Source organism: Podarcis tiliguerta (genome assembly GCF_965153285.1).
Source record: "Podarcis tiliguerta genome assembly, chromosome: 13".
Lineage (NCBI taxonomy): Eukaryota > Metazoa > Chordata > Lepidosauria > Squamata > Lacertidae > Podarcis > Podarcis tiliguerta.
Window position 1 is genome coordinate 2,909,413 of NC_139546.1, and position 19,911 is coordinate 2,929,323.

The 19,911-nt window shown below is 42.8% G+C and overlaps 1 protein-coding gene across 9 annotated transcripts in view; it reads right to left on the reverse strand.

The window, feature by feature from the left end:
* Nucleotides 1-19,911, reverse strand: part of PLEKHG4B (pleckstrin homology and RhoGEF domain containing G4B) — a 104,374-nt gene that overhangs the window by 24,964 nt on the left and 59,499 nt on the right. For 8 of the 9 annotated variants that reach the window (XR_014503938.1, XM_083407374.1, XM_083407376.1 and 5 more), the window contains 11 exons: nucleotides 16,948-17,142; nucleotides 16,120-16,243; nucleotides 14,391-14,484; nucleotides 12,235-12,321; nucleotides 11,163-11,279; nucleotides 9,403-9,501; nucleotides 8,686-8,828; nucleotides 7,887-8,025; nucleotides 5,849-5,971; nucleotides 3,888-4,052; nucleotides 2,489-3,390 (listed from right to left, as the gene is read on the reverse strand). Coding sequence is in view for 8 of the 9 variants with exons in the window: in XM_083407374.1 (XP_083263500.1) it covers nucleotides 2,489-3,390; nucleotides 3,888-4,052; nucleotides 5,849-5,971; nucleotides 7,887-8,025; nucleotides 8,686-8,828; nucleotides 9,403-9,501; nucleotides 11,163-11,279; nucleotides 12,235-12,321; nucleotides 14,391-14,484; nucleotides 16,120-16,243; nucleotides 16,948-17,142 (2,188 nt within the window). In the remaining variant the exon portion in view is untranslated. The remainder of the gene's footprint in view (nucleotides 1-2,488; nucleotides 3,391-3,887; nucleotides 4,053-5,848; nucleotides 5,972-7,886; nucleotides 8,026-8,685; nucleotides 8,829-9,402; nucleotides 9,502-11,162; nucleotides 11,280-12,234; nucleotides 12,322-14,390; nucleotides 14,485-16,119; nucleotides 16,244-16,947; nucleotides 17,143-19,911) is intronic. The other variant, XM_083407373.1, reaches the window with a different exon arrangement.

The following is a 19,911-nucleotide window of genomic DNA, read 5'->3' on the forward strand; positions in this document are numbered from 1 at the left end:
ATGTTGAAAATGCTGGATAACAGTCTGTGCCAAGAAAAGAGAAGTCTGGTACTGTAAAACTGAAGAGCTCCACAATGGGGGAAAGGTTTGAAAAAGGAAGAAAAAAGCAAAGAGAATGTGCTTATTTGTTTTATTGACTATGGGAAGCAGATTAACATAATGAGTGCTGATATGGGAGGCTGTGCATCTGTAGGTCATGAAAAGAAATGTTTTGGAAAACACGATTACTTACCTGTAACTGCTGTTGTTCTTCAAGAGTGGCCCAAAATCATACATCAGGGTAACCAACCACATAGGTTACTTGGTGGAAAACCCTTCTAGAGCCATGTCACATTGGTCTGTGTCAGCGTTTGGCATCTGTGGCAGATCCTTATCAGTAGCGTGGGAATCTCCTGTCTTTTCAGTGGTCCTCTGCCAGAGCCAGGTGCCTGCCTTCTGAATGAATTAGGTTCTTTTACCCCATGCACTGTCAATCCTTTTGGGCATAGGTGGCTCAAGAGAAGAAATTTCAGCAGCCAGGTGAGTGAGAAGCTTTGCATCCCTCCTGGAGAGTTTATCCTCCCTCCAGGAGAGAGACCTTAAAAGAGGCTCTTGATTGAGGATATGAGGCTTCTCTCTAAATATATCACATCAACTTTTCTGGGGTTAAAAGACGGATCCAGCAAAGCACTGTCCAACCTGGAACACTCTGCACCCCAACAGTAAGAGGGTATTCCACTTCAGTGTGGAATAATGAAGTAGGGGAGGTCTCTGGGCCGTAACTCTTAGCATGGGCAATGCTGCAAGACATACAGAACTCCCCTTCTGCCAGAGTGACAAGGGAACCTAGTAAAATAAATGGTGAACTGTACGTGCCCTGCCATGAGAAGCGAAACAGTCCAACTTCACCTCCATGAAAGAGGCCAGTGTCAAATGAAGGTCCTGCCATTATCAATCTGATGGTGTGTGGGAGGCCTCTCTTTCAGATATTATACACACACACACACACACACACACACACATATATATATACACATACTCAAATATGATGGTATGTGGAAGGCCTCTCCACAACACTAATTCTGCTTTAGAAGGGTTTTCCCCTGAAGGTAGCCAGTTTATTAGGACACCTATGTGTGCAAATTTGGTAAAGATCCAGTTCCAGAAACATATATTAGAAGGAAGCTCTGAGTGCTTTTATGTGGAACAATATTTTAAATGCAGGGAAAATAGGTCAGTATAAAAAGTAATGTATTGTGACTACGTCTGAGAACTGAACTAGGGTATCTGAGGCAGTACAATTTTCCATCTTATTGGCATGGATGTTACAGCATAAAGTATTTTAAATGCAGCCCCCTTATCCTTTTGTTCTTGAGGAGGCAAAGCACTGAAAATGGTAACTCAGTGTCTAATCAATCCTTCTAGTCAACTTGTGAACATTTGGCTGGCATGTGTTTTGTGGTATGATCATCGGCTGATACATGATCAGGAACCAACAGCACTCACAGTTTAGAAGAGTCTATGCTTCAAGTATATACATCAAATATTTACACCGTATTTACTCAAGTCTAATGCTCCATCGAATCTAATGCACACCTCAATGTTCAGAACCTTGAAACCAAGACAAGCATTTGCTTGCAAATGTCAATGAGCCAACGAATCTAATGTGCACCTTAATTTCGCAATGTAATTTGGCCAAAAAAGGTGCACATTAGATTCAAGTAAATACGGTATACACCCCATATTTATAACCGCCAAAACCAACACAGGCTTAGGAGGAAATGTTAAACAGCTCTCAGATTTCATTGTGCCGGCTAAAACACCACAGGAAGAATCACATTGCTAAAGCTTCTCTGGCATGGAATTATCCCCATTCACTTCAGTGGAAGGGACACCTGCCCCTCTGCCTATGGCAGGTGGTACATTTCCATGGGCAAACAAAGCCCAGGCCCATAAGAGATGGCTTGATGTTTTCTCTTTCTCTCAGCAGCACTGAGTTATTTACCAATAACAGGCAGATTTAGGTCAATAATTCAGTGCTGCTGAGAAGAGAAATGGGCACTGTAATCTTATGAACTTGTTGGTATCTTTAATTTTACTCCAAGAACAAAATAGACCACATATTTAACGCCTTGAGCTCAGATTCAAAATTGATTGTTGAAAGCTGCCTTGAAGTGTCTATGGAACCACACCTGGTTATATATCTTAGGAAATTCAATAAAAATAATGATGACAGAAGAATCCTGCAATGTGTTGCTCAGTGAAGAGTACAATGTTACAAACAAGATTTTTGTCTGTCGCTCAGAAATGAATTTCACCTCCATTGAAGATCCTCAGAACTTGACCTGCCTAAAATACTTACCTTTAATCACTTTCAGTGATTAAAGGAAAGCTAATTGACTCAAAAATGTAATCAGCTAACAATTCTACTGAGAACATGTTAAAATATTTACAGCACTTTTCAGGCTGTTTGTTCACCAGAATGGATTCCGTTGTTGTCATTTCTCACCTTCCCCCTCTTTTTTTCTCTTCTTCATCTTCTGCGTGGCGGATTCTTGAAGGAGATGATAAACTGCGATTTCTACAAACCAAAGGACTTTTGATACTGGAACGCTGCGTGTTTCTCTTTTCTGCAGCAACATTGCTGGCTACCTCCAGTCCTCTTATGTAAACCCCAGTATACCCATGATGATGCAGTTCACTGTGGTTACTCTCGTGTCGGGTCAACTCAAAGCTCTGTGTCTTCTTCATAATCTTCTTCAGTGGATGTCTCCTGTGGCGGGTGCTGGGTGTCTGGATTGGTTCTGAGCAGCAGGTAGAAATGTTGTCCAAATCCTCTGAAACACGGCTAGTCCTTTGAAACCTACCCAAGAGTGGAGTAAGAGTTTGTGAAACCGAAGGTTTAACAGAAGAAGAAGAAAATGGATCAGTGTTTTGAGCAGCATCGTCCTGATGTAAACAAGAAGGCACGTCCTCAGGTGGGCTGCTACCTTGAAACGGACCAAGTGACTTACTGTCATGGACGTTATTGACGGTGCTAGAACAAAAGTGGGAAGATTGGCTTTGTTGTGTTGCAGATTTGCTGCCCAGCTTATGGCCGTCCCTCTGGCCAATCTCTCTCAGAGTACTGCTGGACCCTTCTTCAATGGTACCTTTAATTGCTTCTGAAAAGACCTCTTCTAAGTGGTGCCTGGTCTGCTGGCATTTGAGCCATAAAATATTCCATTGTTTTAGTTCCTCCTTGTTACCCAGAGCAATAATCACCTCACTGACTTTCTGAAAGTTCTCGGCAGAAAACTTTGTAGCTTCTTGGTGGTAGCTTTGCAAAGACTGAACTGCAGGCTGAGAATACTTGGCTTCCACTGAAAGCTTTTCAAGAAACTCATTACAGTGAACCATCCACTTGGATGCCTGGATGATTAGCGGAAAAGGAGAGAAAGAAAAAAGAATAGTTAAGTGGAGGACATGGATTGATTGGCTGATTTTACTTATATGCAGCTTTCCCACAACGAACTGTGCCCAAAATAAGCTGCTGAGGCTGGGCAGTTGCGTCATTACCGGGGTTGTGGTCTAGCCCCCAAGATTCTAGACTGCAGAAACTGTACCCAATCTCTCAAGAGTGAAGAAAATCTCTCTCTGCTGTACGTATCTATCCAAATCCACCCACCATATTCTGCAGCATGGCAGACTGTGAGCTCTGAGAGATGAAGAGAGATCTGTAAGCAAAGCTGTTTTCATGGAAAATCATAGAGCTGGAAGGGAGCCAAGCATCATCTATTCCACCCCCTGCAGTGCAAAGTCATACTGTAGAAGAGCAAAGAGCATGCAGACACTTCTGTGATCTACTACTGAACATAACATGTAGAGTGGTATAATATGAAATAAAAAGAAAATAGAAATAGTCTTACTTTTTCATAAAATTCATGTAGCTTAAGCAGCTTCTCCAGTTCACATCTCCTCTTCTCGGTTTGAATTGTGATGTTACTCAGATACCTACTGAAAGCCTGAAATTCTTCTTCAGATTTTAATGAAGAATTCTCCTTTATGAGCTGTAGTCCTTTCTGGGAATATTGCTGTAACATAAAAAGAACAACTGGTCTTACCTGAAATGTACTTTCAGGAGTGGGGCGTCGTATCCAACAGGATGGAATGGGTGTCCCGTTGCAAGACACTAGACAGGAGCAAAGACTTGTGGGAAGTAGGCTGGACTCCCTCAGTTTTCTGGATTTGCCAAACAGAAAGTACCAACGGAGTCCCTAAAGAGAGAAAAAAATACCTCCCTACTTCCCACTTCCTCTGCTCTGGAAATTTCTATAATAAAATCTCTAAATTGCTAAGTATCTGAAAGGCAAGGAAACACAACACAAGGAACTAGCACTCAAGGTAGGCCATACTCCCACCCAACAGTGTATAGTAGAGCACCATAGGGTGGGGTCCATTGGATACGATACCCCACTCCCAAAACTACACTTCAGATAAGATCAATTGTTCTTTTTAGTTTGTGGAGCGTCGTATCCAATGGAATGGGACATACCACAGCGGAGTCACCAATTCAGGCGGGTCCCATCTCTGCAATACATTGACTATAATACCTGTTGGAGCACTGAACGACCAAAGGCCGCATCAGCTGAGGACAGCTGTCCAATTTGATAATTCTAATCTGTGCATTATCTTACGTTTCAGGATGGGGGTACTAGCCTCTTGGAACAGTCTTATAGAAAAGGATTCGTCTTGAACAGAACCATCACTAATCATCGTCAACTTCTGCTTCTAGCAAAGAGGAGGGAGCGGAAGGAAAAGGAAACTCATCCTCAGCCTCTTTTTCCATGGAGTTGAAGGGGTTAGGGGAAGGGACTCTAATATCCCAAAGGTCTCTGTTTGCCACTCTGTGAACCAGGAGAAAAGGCAAGCAAAAGCCACACACTCCATTTGCCACACCGGGGGGGCGGGGGACAGAAGCTACACACACTCTCCTTGTCACAGCCGACCAGGAGGATGAGGACAAGGGGCAGGCACTCCGTTGCCACCAAAGCTAACCAGGAAGCAGTCAGTCAGGGCTCAATTTCAAAGGCAAATAGCAGCAGTCAGGCAGGGACATATTAGGAACACTCACTCTGTTGTGATCCCAGAAAAATGGCGGCAGCCGCTGAAGCTGCTGAAAGAAAAAGAGTGTGCCAACAAAGGGTCACCTGAAAGCGGGAACGGCCTTTGGCACTGCAGCAAGGACACTGGCTCTGGAAATAAATTCAATATAAACAACTAAGGAAGAAAATAAGGGTGGCAAATAAGTGGAAAAACTAAACATAAAGAGCAACGGAAAGGGTTTTTGTGTGTGTGTGTGGAAAAAACCACAAAGCGTAGACAAAGAACTGTAAAACTAAAATGACAATAAGGGAAATCTAAAGAAAAAAAGAGGGTTCAGAGACTAGTAAAAAACTTAGTTAGGAGAGCTAGGAGGAATGTACTGGCTGCGTCTAGATAGGAAAAACTGAGGGAGTTCAGCCTACTTCCCACAAGTCTTTGCTCCTGTCTAATGTCTCGCGAAAGGGTGAATACTCATTCCATTGGATACGACACCCCATGAACTAAAACACCAAGTTGTAAATTTTCTTTCTTCTTGACCAAACACTTTCTATTACACAAGGAAAGAAGGATTTGGGGTTTCAAAAGGTATTTGTTAGCTGATGCGCAAACCATGGTGATTGTGAATCACACACCCTTGGTATTGTTGGTATGCCATCATATCAAGTTTTCCAGAGTTTCAATGGCTGCAGCAAATAGCCAAAAGCCCCATCATGGTTATGGGCCTGGTTGTCACATGTCTTAAGCTACATGCATAAAGTTTAAGAAAGCAAAGCAAAGCACTTACCGTCGCCTTTTCACTGAAAACCAGGAACTGTTCCTGTTTCCTTTTCACATTTTCAACTGAAAGGAGTTCTTGATCCAAAGGCCCAATATATTGTTCTCTCTCACTTTCAAACCAGACTTTTATCTATAAAGAATACAAGGCTTTATATCTAGAAGTAACAAACAGTTCATTTAGCACAACTTTAGCAAAAATGTGCATCTTCATCAAAATAATGTGGGTTTAAAAAAAACTTACTTTAAAGCAAACTGCTCTAACGTTTTAGAATGTATGGTGCTGTTTAGTTGCAACCGTGGCCCGAAACCACTTTAATTTATATGCATGTGCATGTGTGCGCATGCACACACACACACACACACACACACCAGCCTCATGCACTTCTTTTCCTTCACATGTTTCAACATGCATGGCCAGTGGTATAAGGGGACCACTGAGAAAGTTCTCCTGAGGGCCAAACCATGCATGAGACAGCTCCCTCCCCACCCAATAACTTTTAAGGCAAAGACTTGATGTGGCATCACCACAAAGGGAAGTGTGGCCTCTTTTGGTCTGTGGAGGGCCACATTCACACAGGGGTAATCTTTCAGGAGGGACGTGGGTGGCGCTGTGGGTAAAAGCCTCAGTGCCTAGGGCTTGCCGATCAAAAGGTCGGCGGTTCGAACCCCTGTGGCGGGGTGCGCTCCCGTTGTTCGGTCCCAGCGCCTGCCAACCTAGCAGTTCGAAAGCACCCCCGGGTGCAAGTAGATAAATAGGTACCGCTCTGGCGGGAAGGTAAACGGCATTTCCGTGTGCTGCGCTGGCTCGCCAGAGCAGTGATGTCACGCTGGCCACGTGACCCGGAAGTGTCTTCGGACAGCGCTGGCCCCCGGCCTCTTGAGTGAGATGGGCGCACAACCCTAGAGTCTGTCAAGACTGGCCCCTACGGGCAGGGGTACCTTTACCTTTACCTAATCTTTCAGGAGGAGGGGGCATATTGCCTGCTGGTGGTGGGCAGTTCTGGATTAATTAATTCCCAATAAAGTGAGCTCTACTGGGTTTGATGGGGAAGGGCGACAGCTCACTAGCAGAACATCTCTTGTCTTGCAGAAGGTCCCAGCACCAATCCCTGGCTTCTCCAGGTGGGGCGAGCAATGCACTCAGTCTGGAATCCTGAAGAGCCACTTGTCAGTGTAGATCAGGCATTCCCAACCTTCGACCCTCCAGATGTTTTGAGACTACAATTCCCATCATCCCTGACCAATGGCCCTGTTAACTAGGGATCATGGGAGTTGTAGGCCAAAACATCTGGAGGGCTGCAGGTTGGGGGTGCCTGGTGTAGATAATAGTTTGCTAGAGGGACCAATAGTGTGAATCGGCATAAATCAGCTTCCTGTGCTCCTAAATATAAAGAGATATTCATTTTACTACAATGAATCGATAGAGCTACCATTCTGGAGAGCATGGGAAAGAAATTCCTTTTTGACTAGGCACCTATTTGAGCACACCCAGCAGAAGCCGATCAATTTGATCTCAGGCATTTGAAATGTAACAAAATTTTCTTTAACCAGGGGGAAACAAAAAAAAATAGTGTTTTGTTTACATGTCACAGTAAACCATGGATGGGGAACCTCAGGCCCAGGGGCCAAATGTGTCCCTCCAGGTCTCTGTATATGGCTGTTGGGACTCTTCCCAGGCAACTACCCTACTCCTCAGCCTTGCTGGTCCTGCTCTGAACCCTCCTTGTGTGTTTCTGCCTGGCAGCGATGTGTCCTCGAGCTCTGATGATGCCTCTGGCTTGTTTGGATGGAGAACAATGTGAAAGTGTGGGAGAAATTCACCTACGGTACAAAGGTGAAACTCACTGTAATCCCACTGTAATCCCTGACTCGGCATTACTTTTGAATCAGGAATTCTCGTTTGTTTCACTAACAACAAACCATAGTCTGTAGACTATGTCTCATAGCAAACCCATTTAAGTAAATGTTACTGAGAGATATGGCATGGTCTCTGTGATTGGATCTCCAAGCTGTTGTTTTTAAAGCTGAAAAGCAACTTTACTGACCTGTTCACAGCCTTCTTCAAATTTTCTCATTGCCAAGAGATTCTCTAGTTGTTGCAGACATTTATTAGACAATAGAACCACCCTATGAACTTCCTCATCTACTTGATTATACAGCTTCGTAATAGTCTCCATGGCATCTCTGTTGGAGAGAGGAGGAAACCAAGCGTTGGTTAACTAAATAGCAAATAACTACTGAAGCTACTAGAAATTAAAAGTGCTTACCTGAACTGTTTCAAACAGCAGTGACAAACATCAGGTTCTGCTGGCCAAAAAGGACAGAGGCAATAATCCTACATAATAATCTCTGCCCCATTACATTATGTATCATTGGTATATTTTTTAAATTAAAGGCTGCGGTTCAGAGAAATGTGTAGCGAGTTTCACTTACAGAATGGAGTTTTGGAATGTTCCCTCTAACTTCGAGTTACCCAATTCAGATTACAGAACAAGCGGTTTTTGAGTTTCACGGAGTAGTTTAGGTTATTAGCAGTGGCAGAGAGCCTGCACTTTGAAATGAATGCATCAAAAGCTGAATTTTGCATGCCTATAGGATATGTGGGCTTTGCCCTTGGTGCTGGCAAAACACTATACAGTATTTAACTGTCACCTTGGACGGCATTTTCTCCTGTCTCTTTCTAAAACACAACGTGATCATTGGTTCCTTTGCAACACCTATGGTGACATTTTCATTTGTTGCAACATCCAGACTTTTTTTAAAGCATTATTTTCCAACTGGCACCATAATGACAGAGTGCTTAACAATGCATAATGCAGTAATATTGGCATATGAAGTACCTACCTATAATCTTCTGTGTTACAGAACTCTTCCTTTCTAAGCCTTGCAAGGACCGTTCCACCCTCAAGCCTTAAGGTGACCAACAGTTTATCTTCCAGAACAAGTTTCATCATCGTCTTGTGTTTATTCATTAAGTCATCCACCTCCTAAAAAATAATAATGAAAGCCTGTTTGCTTTGCAAGTAATTCTGCAGCGAATATACCTGAAAATGCAGGGTTCTCTTATTGAAGAACTCAGACCCAGCATTGGCAACCAGCCAGTCTGGATACCACCCAGACCAACATTATAGTTTTTTCCTTACAAGAATGTGGTGACACTGGTGGAAAAGCACCAGACTGGACAATTCTTCAGAAGCCTCTCTCTGCCTGTTCTGCCACCCAGTAAGCTTATGGGGCAGGGGCTGCCTGAGAGTCATCTGGAGGCACCCTGCAGAGAGCCCCAGACGGCCTCTTGCCCTGGGCCCCCCTAAACATGGTCCAGCCATGCATTTCCATAACCTGATGGATGCAGCAAACAGCAATGCAAATATTGTGATCCTCTTATTATGGGTGGAAGGACGGAGAAAGAGGGAAAGAGGGTGAACTTGTGGGAGAGGCAAGATTGGAACCCGGAGACTCCTATCAATAGCTCTGTTTACTTCTCCCAGCAAGCAGTGTTTCAAACTCAGTTAAGTGCAGCTGGTGCTACATTTAAAAACACTGAACAAGACCAATACTCACTTGTGCAGTACTTGGCGTCTGAATATTGCTGAGTGAACATAAAGAGTATTGCAAGCAAACAAGGGCCTCTTTGCAGTTTGTAATAAATGGCTCAAGTTTCTGGAAGTACAAGCACAATAAATGGTTAAAACGAAACAGAAAATAGCATTTTCACAGTTATATGATAGTACTGATGAGCTGTGCTTATGATAGGATGTGTCCACATGCACAAAATTGCAACATGAGGTATATTATTAAGAGTCCATGGAAATAATAAGCTATAGATTTCGTTAAATTTCAGTTTACTCTCTTTCCAAACTGGTTCAGCAATAATGTCCACCAATGTTGAGAGTTAGTATTGCCTCCTTAGCTTGCACCATGTGTTTCTTAGGACACACAAACAACAAGTCATAAACAGGTTGGTTGTTTTTAATTCAGGTCATATCCAGTGACCTGAATTAAACATTTGTCCTGTCCACATTTTTCTAATAACCAGGATCCAGATGCTCAGAAAGGCTGCTTACTTGACTATGAGAGGATCATATAGGAGTTTAAATTGGTTACCTATCATACTGGAGCATTAAAGCAGAGGGGCAGTGGGCTTGGGGAAACCCAGCCAGATGTCTCAAGACCTGAAACACATCTGGGTCAGAAGAAATGTTGTTGGGGGAGAGTTTCAGCATGATGTGTCCACTGCAAATCACCCTCCACCCCTCTTTAGAGCTGTGTGGTACAATCAGTATTCGAAGACATGGGTCATACCACCATAAATCTTGTCTCAATATGAATTACATTTATAGAGTTCAACACCTTTGCAAATCCCTAAGGCACTGTGGTGAAAAAACTATAGCTGATCTGATAAGGGTTTTTCCCCACTGTGGTGGTCATGACAGCCCACTCAATCTGCACATTCTTTTTTCTATATCCTTTTTTTTTAAAAGGAAGATTCACTGGCTTAGTTCAGACATCACAGCAAGCCATGGCTTGCAGCACGCGTAATTCACAATGCAAGCTGTCAGGGAACTGCCATCGGAGCCAGAGGGAGAGGGAGGGCTCCAGAGGGATTCTGGAGAGCGTCCCGGGAGGGAGAGAAGCAGCACATCTTCTGGGGAAGGAAATCAGCGTAGGACCAGTGGAGGAGGGGGGCAGATGGGGGAATCGGCGAGGTCCAAGACTCCTCGCCGGGGACCAGCGGGGAGAGCACAGGTCCTCCGCTGCCCACACCCTCCCTGCGCAGAAGGCTTCCACCCAGGGAGAGTAGGCGGCGACTAGGCATCAAAGAACTTTTATGCTGGAAGAAGTTCAAGAAACACCCACTGACAGATTCTGCCAGCAATTGAGACAGCCACGGGCGAGTGGCTGTCCAGACAGAAAGGGTTCACTCAGGCAACCCACCCAGGTGTGGCGCCGATTTACACACGAGCAACCCCTAGAACCATTACACAAGCCATAGTTTGAATTTCCAAAATACTATAAACAAACCATGATTTAGAGCAGTCTGCTTTTGTTTTTCATCTCTATTGTGCAACAGCCTCTGGAAATGGAGAAATGGCTGTAATTGCGGTTTGTCATTTCCAAACAACATGCCAAATCCTAGGTAAGACTTCTCAGCCACAATCTGAGATGATCCCTGAATTGACCTAAGAATGTTTACCTGGATCATTCTTGATTCCGGTAAATATTATTAACAACTAACTTTTATGACAAACTAAATGTTAACCAAGGCAATCAAAAATTGTTTCAGAAAGCACCATTAAAAATAGTTCCAAACCTTAACTCACCCTTCGAAAGCATATCCAGTCATTATGACTATAAGGGAATGTTCCATCAAACTCTGCTGTCAGTTGGGTACAGTCAATGAATCTATGCAAAGCCTTGAGCGATGTGAGAACTTCACACTGTCAAACAAAGTTAACACCTATATAAAATTTGTAGACACCAAACTTTTGAATGAGATTTGCATTGTGTCAAACAAAAGAAAACCAAGTCCCAGAATGCTTGCTGGATGCCTAGCAATGCACCTTTCACATAATCTCAAGGAATTGCAGCTGGTCAAAAAGTAGCCTGGAGGCTTTCTTCATATATGGGGTTTCCCTTTTACCAAATTCTTCAGGAAGGGGAATTTGCATTATCTGAGTACTGGCATAAAGTGGAAAAGTAATGACATCAGTGTACCCACCCCTTCAGGGAGAAGTCACTGAATGAAGTGCTTGGTGAATGAGGGAAGATACCCACCAAATAGCCTGACATAGCAATCTGACTCTCTTCTCTGCAGAGGGGCAGAGAACCTTTCCCAGCCTCTTCTGGGCAACCATCTGAGGGACATGTGCCATTTGTGCGCAAAGCCAGAAGCAAAAATAGGCAAAGCAACTAATGCCCATTTGAGCTTTCTAAAGTAGCCTTGTGTCGATGTCACTCACACACAGCTCTCTGCCTTCCATCCAGACAGGCAAGAGGCAAGGTCAGAGCTCAAGGACACATTCCAACCAGGCCAGAACACTCAAGAGCAGGGTCAGTGAGGGGGGAGGACCAGGGAGAAGATCAAGGTCTAGACAGGTGGGTCTGGAGGATCACATCTGGCCCCTGGGTCCTAGGGCTCTCACCCTTGCTTTAAAGGGACACTATCCCTCAAGGAGAAAAAAGACACACAGAGGGTCACACATTTAGCTTGACATTAGCCAGTCCTTACTCAGGCTCCTTTGACCTCAGAAGGTTTTGTTGTTGTGAAGCTAGTTACCAATGCTGTCTGGCTTCCTGAGAGCAACATAGCAGAGGCGCTTACTGCAGGATAACTGTTGCGTAATTCACATGAGCTTTCCATATTTAAAATTCTGTTTAAATATATATATATACCTGAAATGCAACTTCTTTGTCAGGCTTAAAGGCAGATTCCTTATCAGTCAAGATCAGAACACTATGAATGGAATGAGGAACGGCATTCTAAAAACAAAATGAATTTGATGAAATACAATATGCACACCTTATTTGAAATAAGAATTAAGAAAAACCAACAGCAAAAACCAACAGCAGCAGCAATCACTGAGGAGGATTCAGACTGGAAAGACAGTCAGCAGATAATTCCAGCACAGTGGAACCTCGGGTTACGTACCGTCCTCCTTACGTATGCTTTGGGTAATGTGCTCCGCTAACCAGGAAGGAGATGCCCCTGGGTTGCGACCTTTGCCCTGGGATGCGAGTGGAAGTTGTGTGCTGGCGACATGCCAGCAGTGGGAGGCACCATTAGCGAAAGCGCGCCTCATATTAAGAACAGTTTTGTGTTAAGAACAGATCTATGGAACGAATTAAGTTCGTAACCGGAGGTACCACTGTACTCCAGAAGCCCCACTGACCTTAATATAAATGTGTTTTGTATTTCACACAAAAGACTCTAGCAGACGTAGTTACAGTAAGCAGAGTATTCTTTTTGATGTTGTCACCTGCTCCTTTTGAGAAAGCAAGGAGAAGCAGCAGGAACATCTGCACATCTTGTCCTCTCTCTCTCTCTCTCTGGGAGTGGTGTGGGACTGGGTAACAGCGAGGAGGAGGAGGAGGAGTGTGCTCATAGGGAGATGTCCAAGGGCCCCCAAAACCTGAAACTGGCATAAACAACTGGATTGACACCTCCATTGCCTCACTTGCAGAAGGTAAATATGGCTGGTAGGTCTCCTGAGACTCAGATATGGTGGTGAATCTTAAGGCAGAGAGCCTGGTGGTAGCTGGTGGCTCAGGGATGGAGCCAGAGGGAGTGCAGCTAAGAGCGACCAACACCTGTCATTAAAGTACTTAACTTTGGCTGGGCAGTGTTCAAAGTTTTAACTCAAAAAGGAATGCTGGAAATGTTGCTGTCCTCACCCACATCATTATAATCAAATATAGTATGGTCAATGTTACACACCCCACCTTCTTCAAGTTCACCAGAATCCGCAGAGAGCCAAACTGCATTTAATTTGTGTAACTAAAATTATGAACATTATAAAATTGAATTGTTTCCAAAACACATTTTTTCTTCAAGGAAGGGAGCAGATAAAGACATAAAGACATCATTTAAACCCTCACTTCATAAAAAAATGTACAGAACAAACTTTTTTTTAGGAAATGCCCTTTACATTATTGTAGATACAAACTTTGATGCACTATGAATTAATTAAAAAAAAAAAATCAAAGGTGGAGTTAATATATGGAAAATGCCAGATCCTTACAAAGAAAGGGATTATAATAAATAACAGCATTATTCAACTACTTTCAGCCGAGGCCAGAGTTTGCTAATACACTGTGCCAAGACAAACTGTCTTGCTTTCAGAATTTAATTCAACTTCTTGTGATGACTTGCTTTTCCACACGGAAATATGCCTGTCATATTGTAGGTGTATAGAAAATACTAAAGTCAGCTTAGTGAGATAATTATATTGCTGTGAACTGAACAATAATTAGCTTCCCCACCTACATAATGACTTGGAGACCACAAAGTACCTGATTACCTACTACCAGATGCTTTACCCAGAACATATTTCTCCAAAACCTGTAAGTATGTTAGCCGAAGAATGCTGTTGAAACCCCATGACATTCAGTAGGGGGCTACAAATGTTGGAAAACATGTCACATGCAATGCTTTCAGGATGAAGGACGTGTGGCTCCAGAATTAGCCTCCACTATCACTTACGGACTCATTGTTAAAACCGTGTTTATGAAAGACAATCTTACTCAGCTACGAGTGATCGCTAAAGAAGAATCCATAGTGCTAGCCTTTTATAGTTCCAGGCCAAAGAATGAGAATGAACACTAGCAAATGGGTATAAAACAACCATTCTTACCCCCACCACTATAAGTAGCATAAACTGAATACCCTGAAGCTTAATGCTAGTAGATTTCAGATTATCAACAGAAAAGGCCTACTGAAAATGCCCTGGCTTCAAAAGAAGAAATACTGTTCATTGTCCCTGGACCAGATGGACACATAATAATTAGAATGATATCCTTCTTTTAGTTTGTGATGCTAAATACATACATACCTGTAATGCTGTAAAAGCTTTGAAGAGGACAGCTACATTCTGACTTTTGCGGGCATCCACTAAAATAAGTAGCCCCAAAGAACGGGCATCCTTTCTGAAAGATATAAGAGGAAGTTATTTAAACCACACTTAAAAAATGTTTAAAAGTACAGTGGTACCTCAGGTTACAGACGCTTCAGGTTACAGAAGCTTCAGGTTACAGACTCCGCTAACTCAGAAATAGTACCTCAGGTTAAGAACTTTGCTTCAGGATGAGAACAGAAATCGTGCGGTGGCAGTGGGAGGCCCCATTAGCTAAAGTGGTACCTCAGGTTAAGAACAGTTTCAGGTTAAGAACGGACCTCCAGAACGAATTAAGTTCTTAACCCGAGGTACCACTGTAAAATGAAAATGAAATACGTGGCCATAATGAGCACAGAGGAAGATTAAATAGCAATTTACACCATGCAGCAGCCATGAAAAAGGCAAATTCCATGCTAGGGATTATTAGGAAAGGAACTGAAAATAAAACTGCTGGTATCATAATGCTGAAATCTATGATGCAACTGAACTTGGAATACTGTGTACAATTCTGGTGTCCTCACCTAAAAAAAAGATATTGTAGAGTTGGAAAAGGTTCAGAAAAGGGCCACCCAAATGAGTAAGGGGGAGGGAGCAAGTGCCTTATGAACAAAAGTTGCAGCATTGGGGACTTTTTAGTTTAGAGATAAGGTGAGTAAGAGGAGATAGGATGGAAGTTTATAAAACTATGTATGGCATGGATAAAGCGGATAGAGAAAAGTTCTTCTCCTTCTCCTAACACTACAACTCGTGGATGTCCAACAAAGCCGGATGTTGGGAGATTCAGGACAGAGAAAAGAAATGACTTTTTCATAGTCAAACTATGCAACAGTGGCAGCCACCAACTTGGATGACTTTAAGAGAGGATTAGACCAATTCATGGAGAAGGAGAGGGCTGCCAATGGCTACTAGCCATGATGGCTATGCTCTACCTCCACAGTTGGGGGGGGGGGCAGCAATGCTTCCAAAAACAAGTTGCTGGAAACTGCAGGGCGGGTGGGAGAAGATTGCTCTTGTGCTCACATTCTTCCCATAGGCATCCAGTTGGCCACTGTGAGAAGAGAACGCCAGACCAGATGGGCCATTGGTCTGAACCAGCAGGGCTATTCTTATGTTCTTATGCAGATGCTTCAGCATCAAGAGAAATGGATGACAAGGGCTGTTGCATAAAACAGAACTTCAAGGGACACCATCTAATTCACCCCGAAAGAACCGGTGCACCTGTAATCATTTGTACATGTGCCAAACTAGTTGAGAGGCAGCACATGGAGATCCGCACTGATCCTTGCAATGTTCCCTAATGGTTCTCATTCAGAGTGGTTGGGGCAACCGAGTCACATGGGTGGGGTACAAGAAATAAATAATAATAATAAATGAAATAACCACAGTGTGAAACATTCACACCAGGCTGGCCACACTCTTGTACTTGTACTCAGCTGGGGCAGCCTCGCATCCTCACTGAAGCCCCTCTCACCCACAGCATAGGAATGGGAGTCCTACTCTCTGCTGTATTTAGCTACTATTACACCCTATATAGTGGTTTTCAGTAGTTCTTCTGTTTCAAGCAAGCTATTATTCTAGGCCCTTGATAAAACTTGAGTCTTAACTCCTCTGCGCTACTGGCATGAATGTTACACCAAAAACATGAACAGTTGCTGCTGCTTCTTACCTGGGAATACTGTGGAAATACACTAGAAGTTGTGTGAGCTCCTTGACTCTCAAAGGTTCACTTAACCAAGCACTATTACTCATGCAGACCTGCACAACTGCTCTTCCACCACGATCCCTGTTTCCTATGGAAAAATCATATATATAAATGAATCCTCTGTAATAATGTCCTACACCTCTTGAGTGTCTTCTTTCCCACAAACCAAATCACTTTGCCTGCATGGGTAGAAGTGGCTCCTTTCGAAAGCTAAGGGGGAACAGAGCGTAACAGATCCCTTTGTGGGGAACCTTCATCCCTTTACTTGGGGGACATCTCCCTCCCTCCCTCCTCCCACACGCGTCCCTTTGCCCTAGGAAATGCATAAAGGAACAGCATCGCTTTCTCCTAACAGAGACACCAGTTGTTATGCTGCTGCTGCAACAACAATAAATATTTCCAAAATGAAAACCAAAAGGTTTACATTTTAGAAACAGGCAGCAGTAGCCTGGATTCTTCCTTCAGATAGTGAGAAGATAAGCTCGTTTTTATATGATGGTATTCCCTCTCTGAAAGAAGGATTCTTGGAGGTAGGGTCAGTGCTGCCTGCTTGAAGACAAAAAGGCCTACATTTTTCAATTTGAATGTTTTTGTTGCACGGAGCACATCATTTCTAGAGTACTTTTTGCAGAACTTCCCTTGTCTCCTGCCTATTCCCCTTACCCGGTTAGCCCAACTGTGCTGAGACAGATCATGGGAAGCACACCCCCCCCCTGACATGCAATAAGAGATCTCCGTAAAGTTCGTACATGCTTACACACCATTAACTTTTCGCTACTATGTACTACATACCACACAGAGAAATGACTCCAGACTGCAGTAATTCTTGATTAACCTCAAGCAACTGGTGTGATAACAAGCGTCTGGGGTCCCCAGTGTTTGCAGACAGCAGCTCATTCTCAGGGCAATGCAGCAGGGGTGGTGAATTTACAGTAGACTCGTAATCCCGAAAATCAATTCTGGAGTCTCCGAGGTCTGGAGAAAATACTAGTGATGTGAAAGAAGACAGCTTAGAGTCTCCACCCTCTCTCTCTCTCTTTTTTAAAAAAATGTGTTTTATTGGTTTTCAAGTGTAACACCATAAACACAGCCAAAAAACCACATGGAGTACATATTATTGGATTGTCAATTGCATAAAGTAAAATTAAGGAACACGCATAATAGTTTCACTGGTTAATTAGTCCACACACATGTGACATAGGGGGTTGTAACAGCTGTGCTGACGTAGCCATGTGAACAATAAACAAAGACCATGTGTCTAGAGATTTGTTCCTCTTTGCCTGTCCATTTACAACACTGCTGTGATGGAAAGTGCTGCTTCCCAAACAGAAGCATACCTGGAAAGCAAAGTAAAATTTTCTCCTGTTTCCTACCTGGCAGCTATCTCCAGGTAGAGACAGAGACAAGAGTTTGAAATGAAACCTTAGGGTTACAATTGCTCTCAAGTGACAAAAAGGGCTAATTTAGGATTCACAATCAAATTATGAATGATTTTAATAGAAATTTCAGGGGACATATTTTGCCAGAAAGAATGTTTCTGGAAACAGTCCCACCCCACTTGGATCAGGGATCCCACAGCGTTGCACCCTCTCCAACAAGATCTTTCTCTCTTCCCTTTGGAAAGAGAAGCCAATTTTCACTTTTGAAAAGTGATTTTGTAAAGCGTTACACGGTGATGAAATTTAAGTCGAGCTTGATTTCTTGCAGGACACTATAGATACATTAAAAAAACAACCCACAGCTTTCGTGCCTTAGCCTTTGAACATAATATGCGCTCAGCCCTTCTGACTGCACAGTTCCACTTGGATACTGACTGAGAAGCAAGAACTTTGCAGAGAAAAGTAGTTATCTAAGTGCAATCCTATACATGCCTGTATATTGACTTCTCATGGAAGTCTGCATAGGATTGCATCTTAAATCAGTTCTATCTGATGGAAGTCAGTGGGACTAACAGCCTATCACGTGTATTTTTGCTTGTAATTTATATTTGAGTTCAATATAAATATGCATAGGATTGCAACCTAAATCTTCTTAAATCTCCATCCATTCATTTAAATGGCTTCTGAACAGGCCAATACAAGAATAAGTGTATTAAATGACCAAAATGCTATATGGTTGGTTTTTCATGATTACTGTTTTAAAAAAATCTCCTAATTTCTTAAGAAATTTCTGCTGAAATCTAGGAGAAACTGAAAACCATATGATACCTTCACACAACTTGACAGCCAATTGTTATAGTGTAGTTGCTAAATGTCAGTAGATAAAATAGTATGTTATATTCTAAAGATTTAGCATTTGCAAAATGCTATGCTAAAAAATTACTGTATATGATATTGCTCTTGGCACAAGAAATATTTTCTTTTAGAACAGCCAACAACTTCTGAAGTTGGTTCTGACCTAAACCCAAAGTGAAATCCTGTAAAAAGGGGAGGGGGGGGAATTAACTTGCCAAAGCCAGGAACTGAGGATCGGGGGACTTTGCATTTAGTGATTGTTTTGAGATACTATGGAACTCATTGAATTGTGGCTCTGACATCCTTGCCTCATCTGCAAAGGGAAGATAATATTGCAAAAGCATCATTCCCCTACATTAAACAAACAGATCTGCCTAAATTTGAAGCTTGGGAATCTGGACTTTTCTGAACACCCAACTGGTTAAAAATAGTTTCAGCGATGCTTCACATATCATCAGCTTCTAACATGAATGTTATTTTCCTACTTCCTACAAAGCAATAGGAAACAGCGTTATTTCCTCATGCATATTGTAAACACCTGACAATTCTAAATGTGTATAAATTGCTGCATACAGGTTGGAATTATGGAAACACAGAAGAGGCTTTTGTGCAGGAATGCAGCATGGGGGTGAAGACTGTTAAATACAGGGTGTGTGTACACGTATATATACATTTACATATGCATATGGCCAATATACTCTTCTGTCTAATGAAGTCAGGTTTATCTAGCATCACATAAAACACTTTATAAGAAAACTTATTTGTAATATGGGTTTCTCCAGGACCTTTGTGGCTCCCCCCAGCTACTGGACCAAATGGATACCTCAAGGGAGTGTGGTTTTCCGCTATGGAAAATGATGTGACCTAACACCCACAAAGAGTGGCTACAAAGAGCAGTGAGTGGTTAAGAAGAGGGGATGAAGAGGGGGAAAGAGGATCTAGAGAAGGCAGATGAAGACCAGAAATCTTTTTAGCTCATTGATATCCAGAAAAGAAACAAAATAAATTCCCACTGATGATAGCTCTTTGGTCCAGTCAGTCATCCATGCCTCATACATAGCATTTATCAATGCAAATGTACCCAGATATGGGGGGGGGGGGGGGCTGTGATTTTCACATGCAGTGGTGTAAACTTTGTTTTTCCTTTATCCTGTGCATAATGTCATGTGGTAAGTGGTCCTGAATCACATGCACAGGTTCAGTGCAAGTAAAATCCCACTGATTTCCCAACACTTTAGACTGTGCCTATGGTGACTTTAAACCTTGAGTTATCAGAATTGCTAACACAGGATAGATAGCTCTGTAGTTGCTGTTCTTCTGTTGCCTACCTCCATTTATCCCACTGCCATTCCATTTCCTAGCTCTGTTTGTTCTGCTGCTGGTATGCTTAATGTTATAGATCTATTTACATCATTCAAAGCCACAATCTTATCTTTGAACTCTCAGAATATAGCAGGATATCAGCAGGGGGGGGGGGGGAAACCCCGCCACCCCACAAATAAACATAAATAGCACCTATGCT